Source organism: Bactrocera latifrons, unplaced genomic scaffold (genome assembly GCF_001853355.1).
Source record: "Bactrocera latifrons isolate USDA-ARS-PBARC rearing strain unplaced genomic scaffold, ASM185335v1 scaffold_31, whole genome shotgun sequence".
NCBI classification, from domain to species: domain Eukaryota; kingdom Metazoa; phylum Arthropoda; class Insecta; order Diptera; family Tephritidae; genus Bactrocera; species Bactrocera latifrons.
The window spans coordinates 781,763-798,226 of NW_017536741.1; the positions used below are offsets into that span (position 1 = coordinate 781,763).

Consider the following 16,464-nt stretch of genomic DNA (forward strand, 5'->3'; position numbering starts at 1 on the left):
GAAGCTTTGAAAGATAAAAGTCAGTTTTTTGTCTTGCGTGGTCGATGTTCATTCTTAAGATTACCTATTTATAGGTTTGCAAGGAATAGAACTTACTTATAGAGTTAGGTTAGGTTACCTTAAGAGGTCGATCCTAACGGCGAACTGACTTGGACAGCTTAGCACGCCGGTCCGTGGTGGTTTTGTTACAACACTCCTATATAATAGAACATAAGTCCCTAACAAGCGCTTTGAACCTATTAAAATTTGTTTAAGACGGCTAATGTCAGTTTCGGCTATGTCTTCTTGTTCACTGAAGGTAAGATTGCCGAGATATTTCAACCTCAGTCATGCAAAAGCTAAACAAAAGAGGAAAAAGTGACTAGATGTTTCCACCTCGCCTCCTTCATACAACTTGGGAACCCTGAATAAATAATTTGGACTTATCTATTGAACATTGTTCTGCTAGAACTTTTACGATTGCGGTAAGAAGAACTGTGTTAAGGAAAGTGGTTCAGAAGTTCTGAACCATTCTAATGCAAGACAGAAGGAAGTTGCAGTCGAAGAGTTTCAAATGTCGCCCAATGCCTGCTAAGCGCATCCAAGGTCCATGGTCCAATGCTAGTTCAAAAGATGCCAACCAAGATCCGACTCGTTCCCACTTCGAGCTAAGCGCGCCCCGTCTTCTTATGGCGTCGTCTTTTGAGTTTCTAGCGATTTTGCTATGACCAGACATCCAAACTAGTCTGATTTTGAAGTAGCTTGTAGTTATTTCTAGTGAAAACAGATGTTCCTTGACTTTGAGCGAGCTCAGTACTAGTTTTCCGCTCTGTTGCCGGAGTCAATACCCACTACCTTGATTGAGCCGAAGACCCCTCTATAACTTCTGCCTGAAAAACACTATAATGGCCTAAGTTTATGACATAGAGAGTATAATCTTCAGATTCCTCAAAGTTCCAAGCTCTTATAGGTCCATTAATTTAGTGAAAGAGTGGCTAAAAACTGGATAGTTGTTAAGGGTGTGTTTTTCGTATTTGGTTTTCAATAAGACAATACGTCTTTCAGAGAGCGGTCGCCGATTCTGATTTTGGTTGTTTTGGTTGAATGGGTACATTTTGGGTGATGATAATCCACAAGTCATTGGTGAGACGCCACTGCATACTGAAGAACTCTTTGTTTGGTTTGCTGCTGCTGTTGTTGTTGTAGCGGGAGAAAACGTTTCCAAAGTAATTTCGAAGTATGGCATTGCATTGATCTTTGGACGGGTAGAAATCCGGTTCCGTTCCGGTTACTTAGACACGAATGTTGAAGGAAGTGGATGGTGTATTCTATGGCCACACTTCGGCATGTTATTACCGACTTAGTTCTGGAATCAATCGCCAACCATCTTCTTTCCAATACTTGCCGTTAACAATAAGTTATATACGTTTCATTTCTTCTTGAAACCCACCTGTCTTAAAAGATGCCCTCCATGATTTATTTTGAAATATTTCAAATTCTAAGCTATTTTATTTTCAACGAGGCAAGTATATACAAATAGCTTGGTATCTGCTGACTTTACCTTAACCCGGCGCCAACTGCACCTATTTCGTGTTCGCACCCCCTCTCTCTTGCCAACACATATGTGCAGCAGCAGAATATATTTCGCTTATGTTATGACATGTGTTCCTTGTGCTTCTTTTTCTCCATTTCTTTGCGCCGCTTTGTCATACACCCAGCCACATACAGTTCGCGCTGGTGGCCAACGTGTGACTTTTTTGCTTCACCAAAATACACTTGCCCCCCCTGATAGGCATGGTAGGTGTGTGTGGGTGGGTGAGTGAGTGCTCCACCTGAAAAGATACGTGCTTTATTGGTGTTGTTGTTACAGCTGCTCTGGTACTTGGCGTTTTTTCTATTTGCACACATGAGTATTTTTGGCTGACCAAACCGACGGTACCCATTTCGATTTCCCCTTACCTTTCACTCTATATCCCCACCTATACTTGGAACCGTGTACTCCTTCCTGCCAGTATCTCTTGCGTGTACCCTGTATGTACTTTGGGTACTCTCTGCTTTGTGTTTTGTTATGCTGACCAACTTTTTGCCAAGCGGTGCAACACACGCCTCCCCACCGCCGCCGCTCTGCCGAATGCGACCATTCACGTGTGTCGGCACACACAAGTCAGTTTGTGCGCGGGCGGAGCGTGGTGGTGGTAGGTTATTGTTGCTTTCGACTAGCGTCAGGATTACTGCGTCCTGGTCATTCTGGTCCAACTGCTTCGGGAATGTGTCTTTTTTGCTGGCTGCGCTGCTTCTTTTTCAGTCGCCGCCTTCTCAACTGGCGCTGCTGATTAAACATTAATTAAGGAAAAACAATGCGCCGCACACACACGCGCACATACTGCAACAACAACACTTTCATTTCCTCTACCCAATGTTGGCGGCAGCAGAGTCCATGGATTGCTTATGTGGCTGTAGCTGTGTTTGTGTGTGGCAGCTTGTTTGTTTGCGTTTGTATGCAAAAAAGAAAAAATCGCGAATTTTGTGGTCATTCTCCTATTCGTTTCACGGCGTGTCTTGTGTGTGTGGCATGTGTGTGCGTGCCACAGCAACAAAAACGAGAAATCACAAAATCGCGAAAAACTCTATGACGCATTTTTTCTATTTTCGCCCGATGCCAATAGCACATAATAATAAGAGTAGTGAAAAAGCAAGCGCTTGCTGTTTGACCAGCTGAACACAGAGGAACTGAGGGGGGAGTGGTGGCGCGCATTTGAATCGCTCCGCGTATTGGCTTTCGCACCACTCTCCCTTCCAATACGCGCACCCGTTTGGTGTGTGGTTTAAGATGGATACGTGAGTGTATGTGTGTGTGTGTGCCCCTGTGGGTGGCTGTTTGAAGGAAGTCGAATTTTTAAAATGTTAAATCGCCAAAAAACGAATAGAAAATAATCATCGACAGACGCAATAAATTAAAGAGCGCGTCGCCCTGAGCAGATAGGAATTTACCACACATACAGACACTTTTTATATAATATATCCAGAGTCCTTAGTACCTATGTGCAACAAATTTGTATATGTGTGGTTATGTGGGGGAGTCCATGTAGTAATGCGAACTAAACATTACGGAAATTAAGGCGTGGATCTTCAAGGGCAATTGGAAGCGTCGGAAATTATTATAGGTAGCAAAAATTTTATTCTACAAGAATTTTTACAAAACCTTTTTTGACGATATCTGAGCCAAATTTCTTGGGAATATTCCAGGAAATATTACTGCTGAATCAACCGTTAGACTAAATCCGATATGTGCAAAATTTCACGAAGTTTGGTTGGTTGGTTAAAAAGGAAGGGTCTTCGGCCATCACTAGGCTCCTTATGCTCATGGATTTGAACCAATATAAGGCTTACCCAACAACTCGGCGAACTTTGTAAAATACCTTATTTTTTTCGATCTAAGCTGCCCAATGTCTCTTAAGTTGGAGCATTGGTAGCCGTGGAATATGGACCGTCCCATTTACATAGATTATGTTTCAGGGTCTGATCATTCTCTGCGCATGCTCTGCATTCTGCTGATTTTCTTTACGTACATTTTCCCATTTTCTGAAGGTGAGATCTTAAGGATAGGTACCCTGTGATCAGCCCCACAATGTTACTAATCTTTCTTTTGCCTAAAAATGGGTTTTATGGTCTGTCCACTTTACCTTTCTGTTACCCTGTGGTTTGTGATCCAAGCCCTGAGTGGTCTAACCTATGAAGAAGCTGGATGGCCCACGCCAGATGATGGCAGTTCCACCGAGAGCACGTCTGCCTTTTCATTTCCATCTATTCCTATATGATTGGGTACCCAGTACTTCTTTTCCTGCTTGCATAATGTAAGCTTGGTATTAATAGAAGAATTATAGAATTGCTGGTTAGAGTAGAGGCACACTTGCCACCTGCAGTCATGCTCACAGTTTCAAGCTGAAATACTGAGTTGATATAATTTAGTCAGAAGGTACCTTTTGAATATGGACTACCGCAGAAAAAGACCGCTCCAGCTCTCGCTTCAACCTTCGAACTGTCGGTGGATATTTACATTTCGCCATTGGGTTTTCTTCGTGGATTCCAGAATCATCGACCTTTTCATCCCTAAAGTAGAATGACAACGTAGTGCTTACTTTGTCATATGTCTCCCTTTCTCGGACGCATTGCTTCCCTAGCGCGAGATCATTAACAAGGTCGAGTATGAGACCATCTGACTCCAAAGTTCTAAAACTGTAGGCTGGCTGGCTGTAAGGATTGTCTATCAAGGATAATCTGCACAGCTTTATTTGACGTGGTTTTCGTTGATCCCGTGATTCTCAGCAGGCAGCCTCGTTGCATCTGTGCCAAGGCTTAAATGCGGAACTTTTCGATAAAACCATACCATCGTTTTTATGGGTCTGACGGCACTTGTGTAGAGCCTATAGAAAATGCATGTGGGCTCGCAAGTCATTAGGGGACAGTGGATCCTCTGCTGGAGTTCAAGATTCTAGGAGCTTTGGGAGCCTCAATGTGTTCTTTCATATTGGCCTTTAATTTGGGATTGGTCCGAGCTTGAGCTATGGTTCTATCCCTTGAAGAGAAAATATTGTATTTCGAATTTTCCAGAAGTTTATGCGCTCAACTCTTGCTCTATGAAAACAGCTTAGTCTCTTAATTATATGGGTAATAGATATGTATACAACTGGGGGCCATAAAATAATGCCAGGTAACATTTCGTAAATTTTATTTTAGTCCACTCAAAGCATTTTAAGTCTGGAGCTAATGTATTGAAGCTTAATAATATTTTTTGTGTCAACAACGACGACCTTCCAGTGTTAAGTAAATGGGCTAACCCACTTTATCTATATGATTATGCAGTAGAGAAACACTTGAGGGTCTAAGCTAAAGCGCGGCCTTTTTGCCGCCTCACATTAAGCTTTCGTGGCAGCAAAATTCGTTTACGAGTCACGTTTGCCTTACATACACGCACCATGAACATAGTTTAATTAGATAATGGTATGCCGTTGCATACTTTCAGGCGTGCAGCAGCGGAAAACCTTGATATTATCAGCAAAGTGGCTAATTGAAATGAGAGCACTAATTTCCGCGTGAGTAATAATTTATAAACTGCGCCAATGAAGCGCCTTATTATGTGCAGCTGCGAGCTGTTGCCTTGCGAATTAACTGCATTAAAACTTGACCCCCTTTCAGCAGCAGCATCTGCCGGCACATCGTTAGTGGCATGTCCTTTCTATGCCTCGCTAATTGGGTGTTGCTTGCTTGCCGCGTTAGTTATTAAATTTTCGCATAAATTGCAAGTGCAAATGTCGCTGACGACGGTGCAGCAAGCGACTGAGGTCACGGCACGGGCAGCGGGTGAACTACATCAAAGCACATCAGCGCAATTAGTAACACCGGGACGAGTACGATCTGCTGTCGGCGCTACTACTGGAACTACTTGGTGCCTGCAGCCGCATTGCCGCATCATGACCAGTCGAGTCATGGAGTTACCTCGTTATTAACAGCGAGAAGCCAAAGGTGCCTTGCAAGCAGTCGACAAATTTCCAAGTTGCAAGAACATTTCTTGACAAGCAATGTGTGTTGTCCTGCGGCGGCGGCAAGCGCTGCCTAATTGCCACCGATGCTGACCTAGTACGGTGCAGTGGCGGAGCTGTGATTTGACGAATTGCTGCGAATTGTGGCGAAGAAGTTGGGTGCTGCCGCACGACCAAATGGCAGCTAATTTGCAAAAGCACTGCTCCTAAGATATGTAGACGATGCAGGCAGCACACCAAGATGATAGCACGAATCGGAGAGTAACACGTGGGCCGGCAGTGAGAACCTAGCAGAAGAATCGCAGAAGTGTTGTGATGCTATGAGGGCTTGAGGAGAAAAACGTATGTGCGCTTCAATAGTGTAGGAAGTTGCATGCCACAAAAGCCACTGCCATTGAGTGGCAGCTGCTGGGATGCACACTGTCTTCACACAAGAGGACACACTAATCTTTCGGCGGCAAGCAGCAGCGCCTTTTTGCCATCGAACCGGATGTTTCGTATCCGTTGGCAGTACACTTATTCTCGTCCGTACTCTCCTCCGACCGCACCATCGTCACTTTACACACTTTAATTGCTGTTAATTTTCTAAAATGAAATTCGTGCAAATAAGAAGCTGTCCTCGCATAATGACGACGAAAGGAGGCGACCAACGAATCGGCCAAGCGAGGCGAGGAGCGCACTGTACACCGAGAAGGGATACCAACGAGCTGCTGTTGGCGGATGTTGTCGCTGTTTCACATACTTTGCATCTGACCTGCTATTTTACACCTGTAACACTTGCAACAGCAGCAACAAATATGGCAACAACAAGAATGGCAGTCGCGGTGTGTTAGTTACAGTGCAGAGTTGAATTTGCAGTTCGCGGTCGTGTCCTTTGGTATTTTCGTCAGCACTTAGGCACTTCCGAGCACACACACACATACACGACTTATACTCGTTGTATTACATAATGCAATATAACGGTAGTTCCCGCATAACTTGACCCTTTTAGCAAGTAATGCCATGCCGTGGCGCTCTTCTGGCTTTCATGGTCATCATCTCAGCTCGTTGCTCTTGCAATTATTCTAGTAAATATATAGGTTAAAGGTTAATTTCAGTGCAAAGTAGAAAAAAATTTACACCAGCGGCATGGAAGCGCGCCAGGGGTTGGCACAGCAGTCTGTGAAATTGAAACGAAGTCCAAGTGGAAAGTTCCAAGCACTATTTCGCTGATATTTCTCCAATTGCACGACTAAATTTCTTTTTGATTGGGGAATGCGGTACTACGTTAGTTCTGCAGACTCCCGATTATTCTTTGTGCTCTATAATGTGTTCGTAAAAGACTACCTCTAAGCGCCAGTGCTTTCAGTAAGTCACAAGTTAGCCTCCTTTGAAATTCATTTCCCAAGGAATGGGTTTCCAAATACAATGAAATGGTTAGATTTCTCTTAGTAAGCACATATTTTCGAAAACAAATGTTCTTTTTAGGTAGAAGGAACCATCAGAAGTCGGTCATCTCAAAATTTTCCCATGGAACCACTGGACTAAATATTACTTCGTAGGCGAGAAGAAGACATTTAAGTCACCCTTAATGTATGGACTGACTCTCGACTGATCTGCTGTAAATTTTGACGTTTCGTTATTTAAGAGAGAACTCGGCCATATATGCTGTCATATTTTTCACCGTGGAACTATCTCCATGGTTTTCAGCTTTTTTACTTAAACCCGTACTGTACTTAAAACCCTTCTACAATGAGAGAGTACTCTACCAGAGTCTTCCGTAAACTCGGCATACGTCGGTCAGTGCGTACTAAAGTCATGATGAAATTTGTGAGGTGCACCCATTCCCACAGAGTATTTAGGTCAGGTGGAAATCCGGGTGCTTATGTTGACTATCTATCTACGAATGGATATACTATATCAGTCTTTGAGCCCTCACTCTCCTTTGTTTGCCAACATTACTCTCACCTTGTGATGCTTATGGTTCTCTTCTCTATTTTTGCTGCCATAGCCGCTTCTGATGACTTGCACTTTCGCGCGAATACGTCTCCTGGATGCCAATGAGCGCCTTACTGGCTAATACACCAGGGCCGTAGTTAAATATCCTTCCGAAAGCATTTACCATGCCAATTGTACAGGGCCTGACTGAGTTACTTGTTCTAGTATATGTTTCAATGTCTAGTGTCTCGATTCATATTGTAGCTATAAACAGTATAACTGATCTCATTACCTTAACTATTAATTATCGAAAACGGAGGTAGTGTCCTCTGTATGTCGAAGTCAATGTCTTTGCTGCAGTCTGGAAGCCAAACTTCTTAGCACTATTCATCATAAGATTTATTACAAGAAAAAACGCTAAAGTTGCCAATAACCGCCACCAACTGTACCTACCGTTCGGTCAGCCATCAATGTGACTGTAATTTGCAAATTCAGCGAATGCAACCGATGATCCAGCCGCCCCGCCGCCCCGCCGCCGAACCGTTCTGTCAGTGCCTTCCCGGAGACAGCGAACTCGCGCTTATCGATGTCCAACTTAAGGCGAAAAAACTAATGAAAAATCAGCTAAGCAGAAAAAAGGGCTAAAACAACAAATACGAAAATCAACAGCAACGAAATACAAAGAAAAACAAAACTTTGAGCGACCACAGTGCAGTGCGGAGAATAAGATGAAGCAGCAGAATGAAAACGAATTAAATTAAATTGAATTAAATTAAATGAAAACTAAAATTCAAATGAGTTTTTTGGCATTAACGAGCTGAGTTGAGCAGCCGAACCGGCGAGTTGTGGCGTCGCAGCGGCGCAGGGGACGGCGGCTTGCTTAAGCAGATGGCAGTTGGCAGTTGGCTGATGGTTGCTGGCAGTTGACCAGTTATGCGCTTGATATTGCCTTTGTCAACTTATGCTGCTGACAGTCGGAACGTGTTGTTGTTGTTGTTGGCGTTCATTGTGCTATGTAATGAAATAATCCACAAATCGATTTCATTTGCCGTTCTGACTGTTGATCGCAGACCCGCACGCCGGCTGTCCTGTTTGTCCACAGCCGGCTTAGCGTAGCCGACCGCATGGAGCTGTGTAGGGTCTTCGCTGCTGCCAACTAAGTCTAAGTTGTGTTGCTCTCAACTGCCTGTTGGCTGGCTCTCGTTGCTATGTTTGGATGCAAATTAGCTGCAAGCAGGCGACTTGCTGCAAGGGACAGCAGCAAGCAGCTACACTCTGCTGCATAATGCAAATCCGTTTGCTTATTTGTATTTAGCTGCTACCACTGCTCCCGGTTGGGACTGCAAGGCAGCGGCAAGTAAGCGGGAAATGCAAATTGATTGATTTATTTTGTAAATAAGCAGACGACGTTGAAGCGTTGATACGACAGCCAAGCAGCAAGCAGCAAGCTTTTTTCACTTGAGCGCATCCATTGCTTCTGCTTGGCGCGGAGCTCATTGCGGGAAGTGAAATTTAAGGATCTCAATTTGTATGCATTCACACAGCAGCGACGAGCAGCGATTCCTGGAAATTGGCGATTAGTGATGGGCTTCCACTTTGCAGTGCTCCACCACAAATGACCTTAATGAAGGCGTTCATTAGTCGCGAAATGGCTTATATACATGATGGATATACTATGTAATAGTGTGTTGGCAAATTTCTAAAAGCACTTACCCAATACACTGCCCTTTATTCAACACGCATTTTCGTTTATTGTCAATAAATATTTAATTTAAAAACAAAACTCAAACCAAACAAGGCAAAACTATTACATTCGACACAAAATTCACATCAAATTCAGGCTCCCAGCCTCGCTTCTTCGTCTTACTCCTTCTTCTGCATGTATCGTATGAGATCGATGATGCGCCTCGAGTAGCCATACTCGTTGTCATACCAAGCAATCAGTTTCACGAACTTGTCGTTCAGTGATATGCCCGACTTGGCATCGAAGGTGCACGAGTTGATGTCATGCAGAAAGTCCGACGAGACCACCTCCTCCTCGGTGTAGGCAATTATGCCCTTAAGGGGTCCGTTTGCAGCTTCCTGTATCTTCTTCTTGATTGCCTCGTATGGCGCTGGCTTATTGAGGCGCACCGTTAGATCCACCACAGACACATCTGGCACCGGCACCCGAAATGCCATACCAGTTAGCTTGCCATTCAATGAAGGTATAACCTTGCCGACTGCCTTAGCCGCCCCCGTTGTGGCAGGTATTATGTTTTGTGCGGCGCTACGACCATCACGCCAAAGTTTGCCACTTGGGCCGTCCACTACCTTCTGTGTGGCCGTGACCGCATGCACGGTGGTCATCAAGCCCTCGATGATTTCGAAATTCTCATGTATGACTTTGGCCAACGGCGCTAGGCAGTTGGTGGTGCAGGAAGCCATTGAAACTATACGCATTTCCTTGTCGTACACATCCAGATTGACGCCCACCACCAACATCGGCGCATCCGGTGAGGGTGCGCTAATGATGACCTTACGTGCGCCGCCCACGAAATGTGCTGCGGCCTTTTCCATTGTCAGAAATACGCCGGTGGACTCCACAATGTATTCGGCGCCGGCGCTGGACCAATTGATCAAGGTCGGATCGCTGTGTGTGAAGACTTTGATTTTGGTGCCGTTGATGATGAGACAGTCATCTTCGGCAGTCACCTCGCCCGCAAAGCGGCCGTGCGTCGAGTCGTACTTGAAGAGGTATGCCATGTAATGCGGATTGAGGAAGGGATCGTTGATCGCCACAACGAAGGCGCAGTCGTCAATGGCGGCGCGGAGTACGAGACGCCCGATGCGTCCGAAACCGTTAATGCCTATGCGTGACATGCTTATGGATGTGCGTGTCTGGAGCCGTTTACAATTTAAAGCAAATCACTAGAATGAAATTGCGACGGTTCTCGCCTTTGCAAACGTTTCAGAGTTTTCGAAATTTACGTCGAAGTCTACTGTGATTTCAAAAATGATTCACTAGCAAAAAAATTAATTAAAAAGCACGAGAAATTTTGAATAAACGGAAAGAATCTCTTTCTAAAAATAAATGCTGACAGCAATTTCAAAAAAGTGATTGCCAATTCTAGGCATTTAAAAGCATTTTCGGGATTCGATCAGTGAATGCATGTCTAGGAAGTTTTCGAAATTGTTGTTTCACGCTAACAGCTCCTCAGTTTGAGGGTTCTGAAACTATTACTGAAGGAGGGAAGTTAATAATATGTACCAAGACTTACTGCTTCGTAAGCCAATATTTGGAACATAGATCTGGAGGGAGAAAGGGCGAGAAATATTAAGGAAAAGAAGACAAGCTCGAGTTTAAGTCTTACAAGTCTAAAAATAAATAAAATCCTAGCATAATTTCAGGCGTTGAGCAAGAAGGAACAGCCAAGAAAGCATGTTATGCTCTACAGATGGATTAAATTCGAAGTAGTCTAGTTGACAACAACAAAAAAGTAATATGCATAAGTCTCAAATTAATTACGAGCGCGAAACAGGACATACCCGGCCACGGAACACACATACAAAGCAGACAACTACAAAGCAAAGTGATGCTTAGACCAAAGGCCAGTGAAATATGGCGAAGGTAGTTGCGTAAGGAATCCACACCAATTAACCCTTAAATAGGCGTAGCCAGGCGTCAGCAAGCAGCCGAATACGTAGATAATTTGAAGTGTAGAAGCCGAGCAGACTGATGGATGTTACGTAAGCCCTAAGACGACTTGGGCAATTTCAACAAGGTGACAATGAAAATTGAGTTATTGTTGGTGGTGTTGGCAGTGCGCCTGTATTTGTAGAGGCGTTATAATTAAAATGCATTAATTATACGAACAAGATTGAGACTTTTCAAGAAAATGCGACTACAGTGGTGGCTCATATCCCCCCACCTTAAAATGTGATGGACCTGCTGTCGTAAATATCCTTGCCGATATTTGTAAATGCAAATCAATTGATGTGTCCGCGTGCGGGCAACTCGTGCTTTACCCAACACGCACACAGACACATACATGCATTCCGATTTGTAAATGCGCTGCGGTCGGCACGCTATTTACGCTGTTTAGCATACATTTAGGAGCAAAGCGCTTAGGCAACTCCTTTCATTGCTCATTAGCATAGAATTTATGGTAAATTTACAAGTAAATGACAATCTTAACATCTTCTGTAATGCAGAAGTTGCGGCGAAGACGTTCGTTGTGGCAAGTCGAACGCTTCTGACAAAACCAACCGCCGTGCCTTGGCGCGGACAATTAATAATGCGACTCATTTGAATTGGGCTCAGCACTTTACACTCCCACGCAAATAAATGGCATAATTGTGCGGTTGGCCGTCTGCCGCGCCGGTTGTTTAGCAGTATTTGACTTTTGTGGCACATTTGCGGCTCTTCTTTGTATTACATAGGCGTGCAATTACTTTTACTCCCTTCTTAGATGTGCGTAAGACATTCGTTAAAAAAGGATTTTTGTTGCTCGGGCGCACATTAAATGGCATTTGAATTGCAAATTATTTTGTAGAATTATTTGCATAAAATTTGGGCGCGCAAATAGCAGGCTGATGATTTGATAAGGTGACTGTATTTCGGAATTAAAAATTTGGCAAATAAGAAATTGATGAAAGAATTCCTCGGTAATAAGTAATCATGAATCAAAAATATAATTAATGTGGAAAAATAAATAAAAAATTAATTAATATCACAAGAAAATAAAATAAATGAATAAAATGGTTTATTTAAGCTAATATATTGGGTAGTCGAAACAGTCATTTCGTATTTCTACTTGAAGTTTGAAGTTATTTCGTTATATTTATAATGAAGTTTACTGAACCAAATATGTACCATTTTGGTAATTTTTCCGCTAGAGACATTATTCCAGCAGTGGTTTCTCGGCGAAAAGCTGCGACAAGTAATTTTCACACACTTCTCTTGCAGAAAACTTTACTACGTTAAGGTCTTTCTGCATTGACCGGAAAAAATGGTAGTTCGATGGTGCAAGGTCACGTCTATATGGTGGATGCATCAAAGCTTTCCAGTCAATCAATCCCAGTTTTTCCGAGTCATCAAAGATGTGTGTGGTTAGGCGTTGTTTTGATGGAAGAGGAAGCCTTTTGTGTTGATCGGTTCTGACCGTCTTTTTCAATTGCTTGCTCCAATGTCATCAGTTGTTGACAGTAAAATATAGAATCAGTCGTTCGACCAGACTTTAGCAGCTCTTATTGGATGATTCCTGGCGTTGCCACAATTGTTTGAGCTTGACCACGTTTGAACGATGATTTTTTCGTACACTATTGTCGTATTTGATCCACTTTTCGTCTCCTGTTACCATTCGCTTCAGAAAGGGTTCGATTTCATTTCGCTTCAGCAAAGGATCGCAGGTGGTTCTTTTTGTGGGCAGTCTCTTTAAATGCCTCAAAACCATTTGATGATGAATGCCAAGTGGCTGCTTATGTGATGGTCCTGGTCAATCTTTTCCATCATTTTATCGACTTTTTCAAGGACTGGTTGACCAGAGCGAGGTGCATCTTTCACGCCGAAATTTCCAGAGCGAAAGCGAGCGAACCATCGTTGTGCTGCACGAACTGTTACAGCATCGTCTCCGTAAACTTCGCAAATTTCATTGGTGGCGTGCTATTTTGCGCACATATTTACATTGCATTCTTCGCTTTTTTATACATATATTTCAAAATACATATAGCGAATTTTTTCATTACTTTCTCTCATTTTTGAACAGCTGTTACTTTTTTTGGGTTTAATGAAGCTTAAAATCTCACCTTTCCAACACTGTGTGGTATAACACAATGTGATTGGTAGCACGAGATATATACGACTACAACGACATTGACAAAATACAAAACGACTTTTTCAACTACCAATATTTATTCAAAGGTCTCTGCCATTTTTATTCAGCAGGCACAAGAAACACTTCAAAATCTATCGAAGTAACCTTTAGAATGCTTCGATATCGCACGAAATTTTTTTTTTTTTTTTACTCCGTAGCACCGTGTTCGATGTTCATGTATTATCTATGTTTCTACACACCTTGTTCTCTTTGCTGTTAACGTATTAACTGTCCAACTGTCATAATTCATTACCTTTAAACGCATTTTAAGAGATCAAGTATTGCACTTGACAAACAAACCAATTAATTATTAAAATCAATACTTGTTGTTGCCATCGCAGTTGTTGTAAATGAAAAAGCGTTGCGCTCCTATCAACCTTGCTACACACATACGAACAGCCGGCGCACATCCGCTGCGCTTATCGTGCGCGCTCAGAGATAGCGTTTTATCCGTGACACACACACTCCACTCCGCCTAGCAGGCAGGCATCTAGAGCAGAGAAAATGATTATTGACCGCATTAAAAATTTAATTAACATCCATTAATCGAGCGATGAAACACTTTTGAACAAATGCAACAATAAATACTGTGTTGTTGTTGCACTGGCTGTGGATGACAATGAAAGCGACTTACCTTAACGGCGTGCACGCCGAAAAGTATGCACCAAATTAAGCGAAAAAAGCGCGCCTCCACGGGTTTGGGACGGAGCTGTGGGAAGCGGCGGATAGTGCATAATGCCTGAGTGAGTGGGGGCGTGCTTGGGGCGGCATTCATCATTCATTCATTTCGCTTGTAACATGTGTAAACCCGCTTTCGCGTTTTTCACGTTTTCGCCATGCAACTTTCTGAGTATTTGCTGGCTATTTTGCGCACATATTTACATATATTCGCATATATGTTTAAAAATCGACGAAAAGCACTAGACCAATAACAGCCATAATGCAAAGTGAAGCGCGCGTTGCATACTTTTTGGCGTGACCGCATAAAACAATTTTCATTTCCTTTCCACAAGCCAAGCAGCATTATCACAAACGCAGCAGCGCAGTCCAGCCGCCCGCCTTCTGTACGCCCGCGCCGAGTTGGCCGCGCCATCAAGCTTCAAGCATCAAGAGTCAGCCAAAAACAGCGGCAGCGGCAACAACAACACGAAGCGTGCACAATAACAGAGCGAATATACTTGTGAAAAAGCGACGCTGCCGCCACACGCCTGCCGCCCCTCGGTTGAGAATGCTGTGGGGGCAAACTCTTTTATTGTCAACGCATAACAAAATGAAAATGACCTAAAAAGATGAGCAACAACAACTACAGCAAACGCACTTTACTGTACAGCAAAAGCGTCAAAAATAAATATTAAAAATGTATTTTTTGTGGCAAGCGCCACTTGCGGCGGCGCGCACACATGTTCGCTAGTTGCTAGACGCAGGGGGCTAAGCGCTGTGAGCGGGGCAGCTTCACGGCACGGAAGAGGTGGTCAGTTGTTGGTGAATTGGTAAAATAATTGCTTCGCATTTCCGGTGAACTACATACATTTTGTCTCTCAGCGCATCCTTTTACGTAGGGGATGTGCGTGTGTGCGTGTGTGTGTGGGGGTGTCCTTGTGTGTGCTTGATATGCGCCACTCAGCGCTCAAAAACATGCAACAACAGCGACTCAGCGGAGCGCGTCAATGCAAACCGCGAAAATCCATTGTGGTCGCGCAATGGAAACGACCACACAGTGGCGACTGCGTCTTCTTTTTCCCCACCATGCCAACTGTCGCCAGCAGAAGAAACTACTCCAGCGCTGCTGTGAAATTCCAAAGCTGTGCGCCTAAAAGCACTTTCCCAAATGTAAATTCTACGAGTAGCATTTGAGCATATTCAAACGTGGAATGCGACTGAACGATAGCTGAAAGAAACCATAGACGAACTAGCTTTGTCAAACCTAGAAAAAACCACAGATATACTAAACATATTATCTTAGAATTGTTATTTCTAAAAAGCCGCCTTATTTAATTAAAATTTTTAGTTTGCGCACAGAAAAACGTACACTTGAATTAAATATTCGTGGCTCAATCGCATTTTTCTCATTTTAGTTACCTTTCGAGCTTTAGCTATTCTTGTGTAGCACACTTTTGGGCACTTGAAAAAATGTCACAAATTCTTTCAGTCATTTCCACTGCGTTTTCAATTCGCTCCTCCGTTCTTTTTGTTGTAGCGCGTTTTAGCATACTTTTAGTTGCTTCACCAGCGCGCCTCTCACCGTCTCATAGCCACTCGCTCAAGTTGTTGTCGTTGTTGAAGTCTTTTGCATTGCTTAATTATTGCATAAGAATGCCCTTCGGTAATTTGTCTTCATTAGACGGCACTTGGCGTGTGTGAGTGCCCTTCTTTGGCACAAAGCCTGGAAGTAGGCTTTCATTTGCTTGGCAAACAGCAGCGCTGCGTTTACGCTTCAACTGAGCCGGCTAATTGTTGTTGCGCTGCAGTTGAAATGTTGACTTGACGTGACTTGTCAAGCAGCTGGAAAATAGGAAGTCCTAAGGACAACAACAACAACACTGAAGTGTCCTCTCCGTTATTTCCTACTAATTAAGCCCATAAGTAGGCAACTTCTGTGCTGCGCCGTGCACATATTTATTTATTTGCTGCTGTTTGCGTAATCAGCATGCCACTAACTGCAGGCGCCATTGCAGCGTTTGTGACTACAACAATAGTTTTCCCGCATGCATTCATTTCCACATTCGTTGTGCTTCCTCGAACGTTTCCGTTGTCTTGATAATACAAAAATAGCCGTAAAGTGTTTATTATGTTGTTGCTGCGCCTGAATGTATGCCTCCAAGTTGACTAGGTGAAATGGCGCATTGTGCACGTAATGAAAATAAAGTGTTTCAACCACTCCCCCTCTACGGAGTGCAGTTGCGTGTGTGTATGCACTGTTGTGCTGGCCATGTTGCACCAATACATACAGACATTTATAAATAGATAACTATGTGTAGGCAAGAAGAAAAGTTAGTGAAGGTGGACGTGTTTTTTGGTGTTCTGGAATATTTGCAAGATTTTGTAGTTTTAAAGTGATAGCAATCTTGTTCGTGTTTGAGACTTACCGGGAGACTGGAACTGGACTTTTAATCGATTGGATGCTAATACCAAAAACTAGATAAGTACTTTGATTTAGTTCAATTAGAATTTAT

The 16,464-nt window shown here is 43.3% G+C and overlaps 2 protein-coding genes across 2 annotated transcripts in view; one reads left to right on the forward strand and one right to left on the reverse strand.

The window, feature by feature from the left end:
• LOC108970751 (mucin-19) overlaps positions 1-16,464 on the forward strand; it is a 243,067-nt gene that overhangs the window by 32,881 nt on the left and 193,722 nt on the right. The gene's annotated exons all lie outside the window — the stretch shown is intronic.
• LOC108970755 (glyceraldehyde-3-phosphate dehydrogenase 2-like) lies at positions 9,226-10,504 on the reverse strand. The gene has a single exon (XM_018936312.1). It carries the CDS (start codon positions 10,296-10,298, stop codon positions 9,300-9,302), a length of 999 nt encoding a protein of 332 aa, XP_018791857.1. The 5' UTR covers positions 10,299-10,504; the 3' UTR covers positions 9,226-9,299.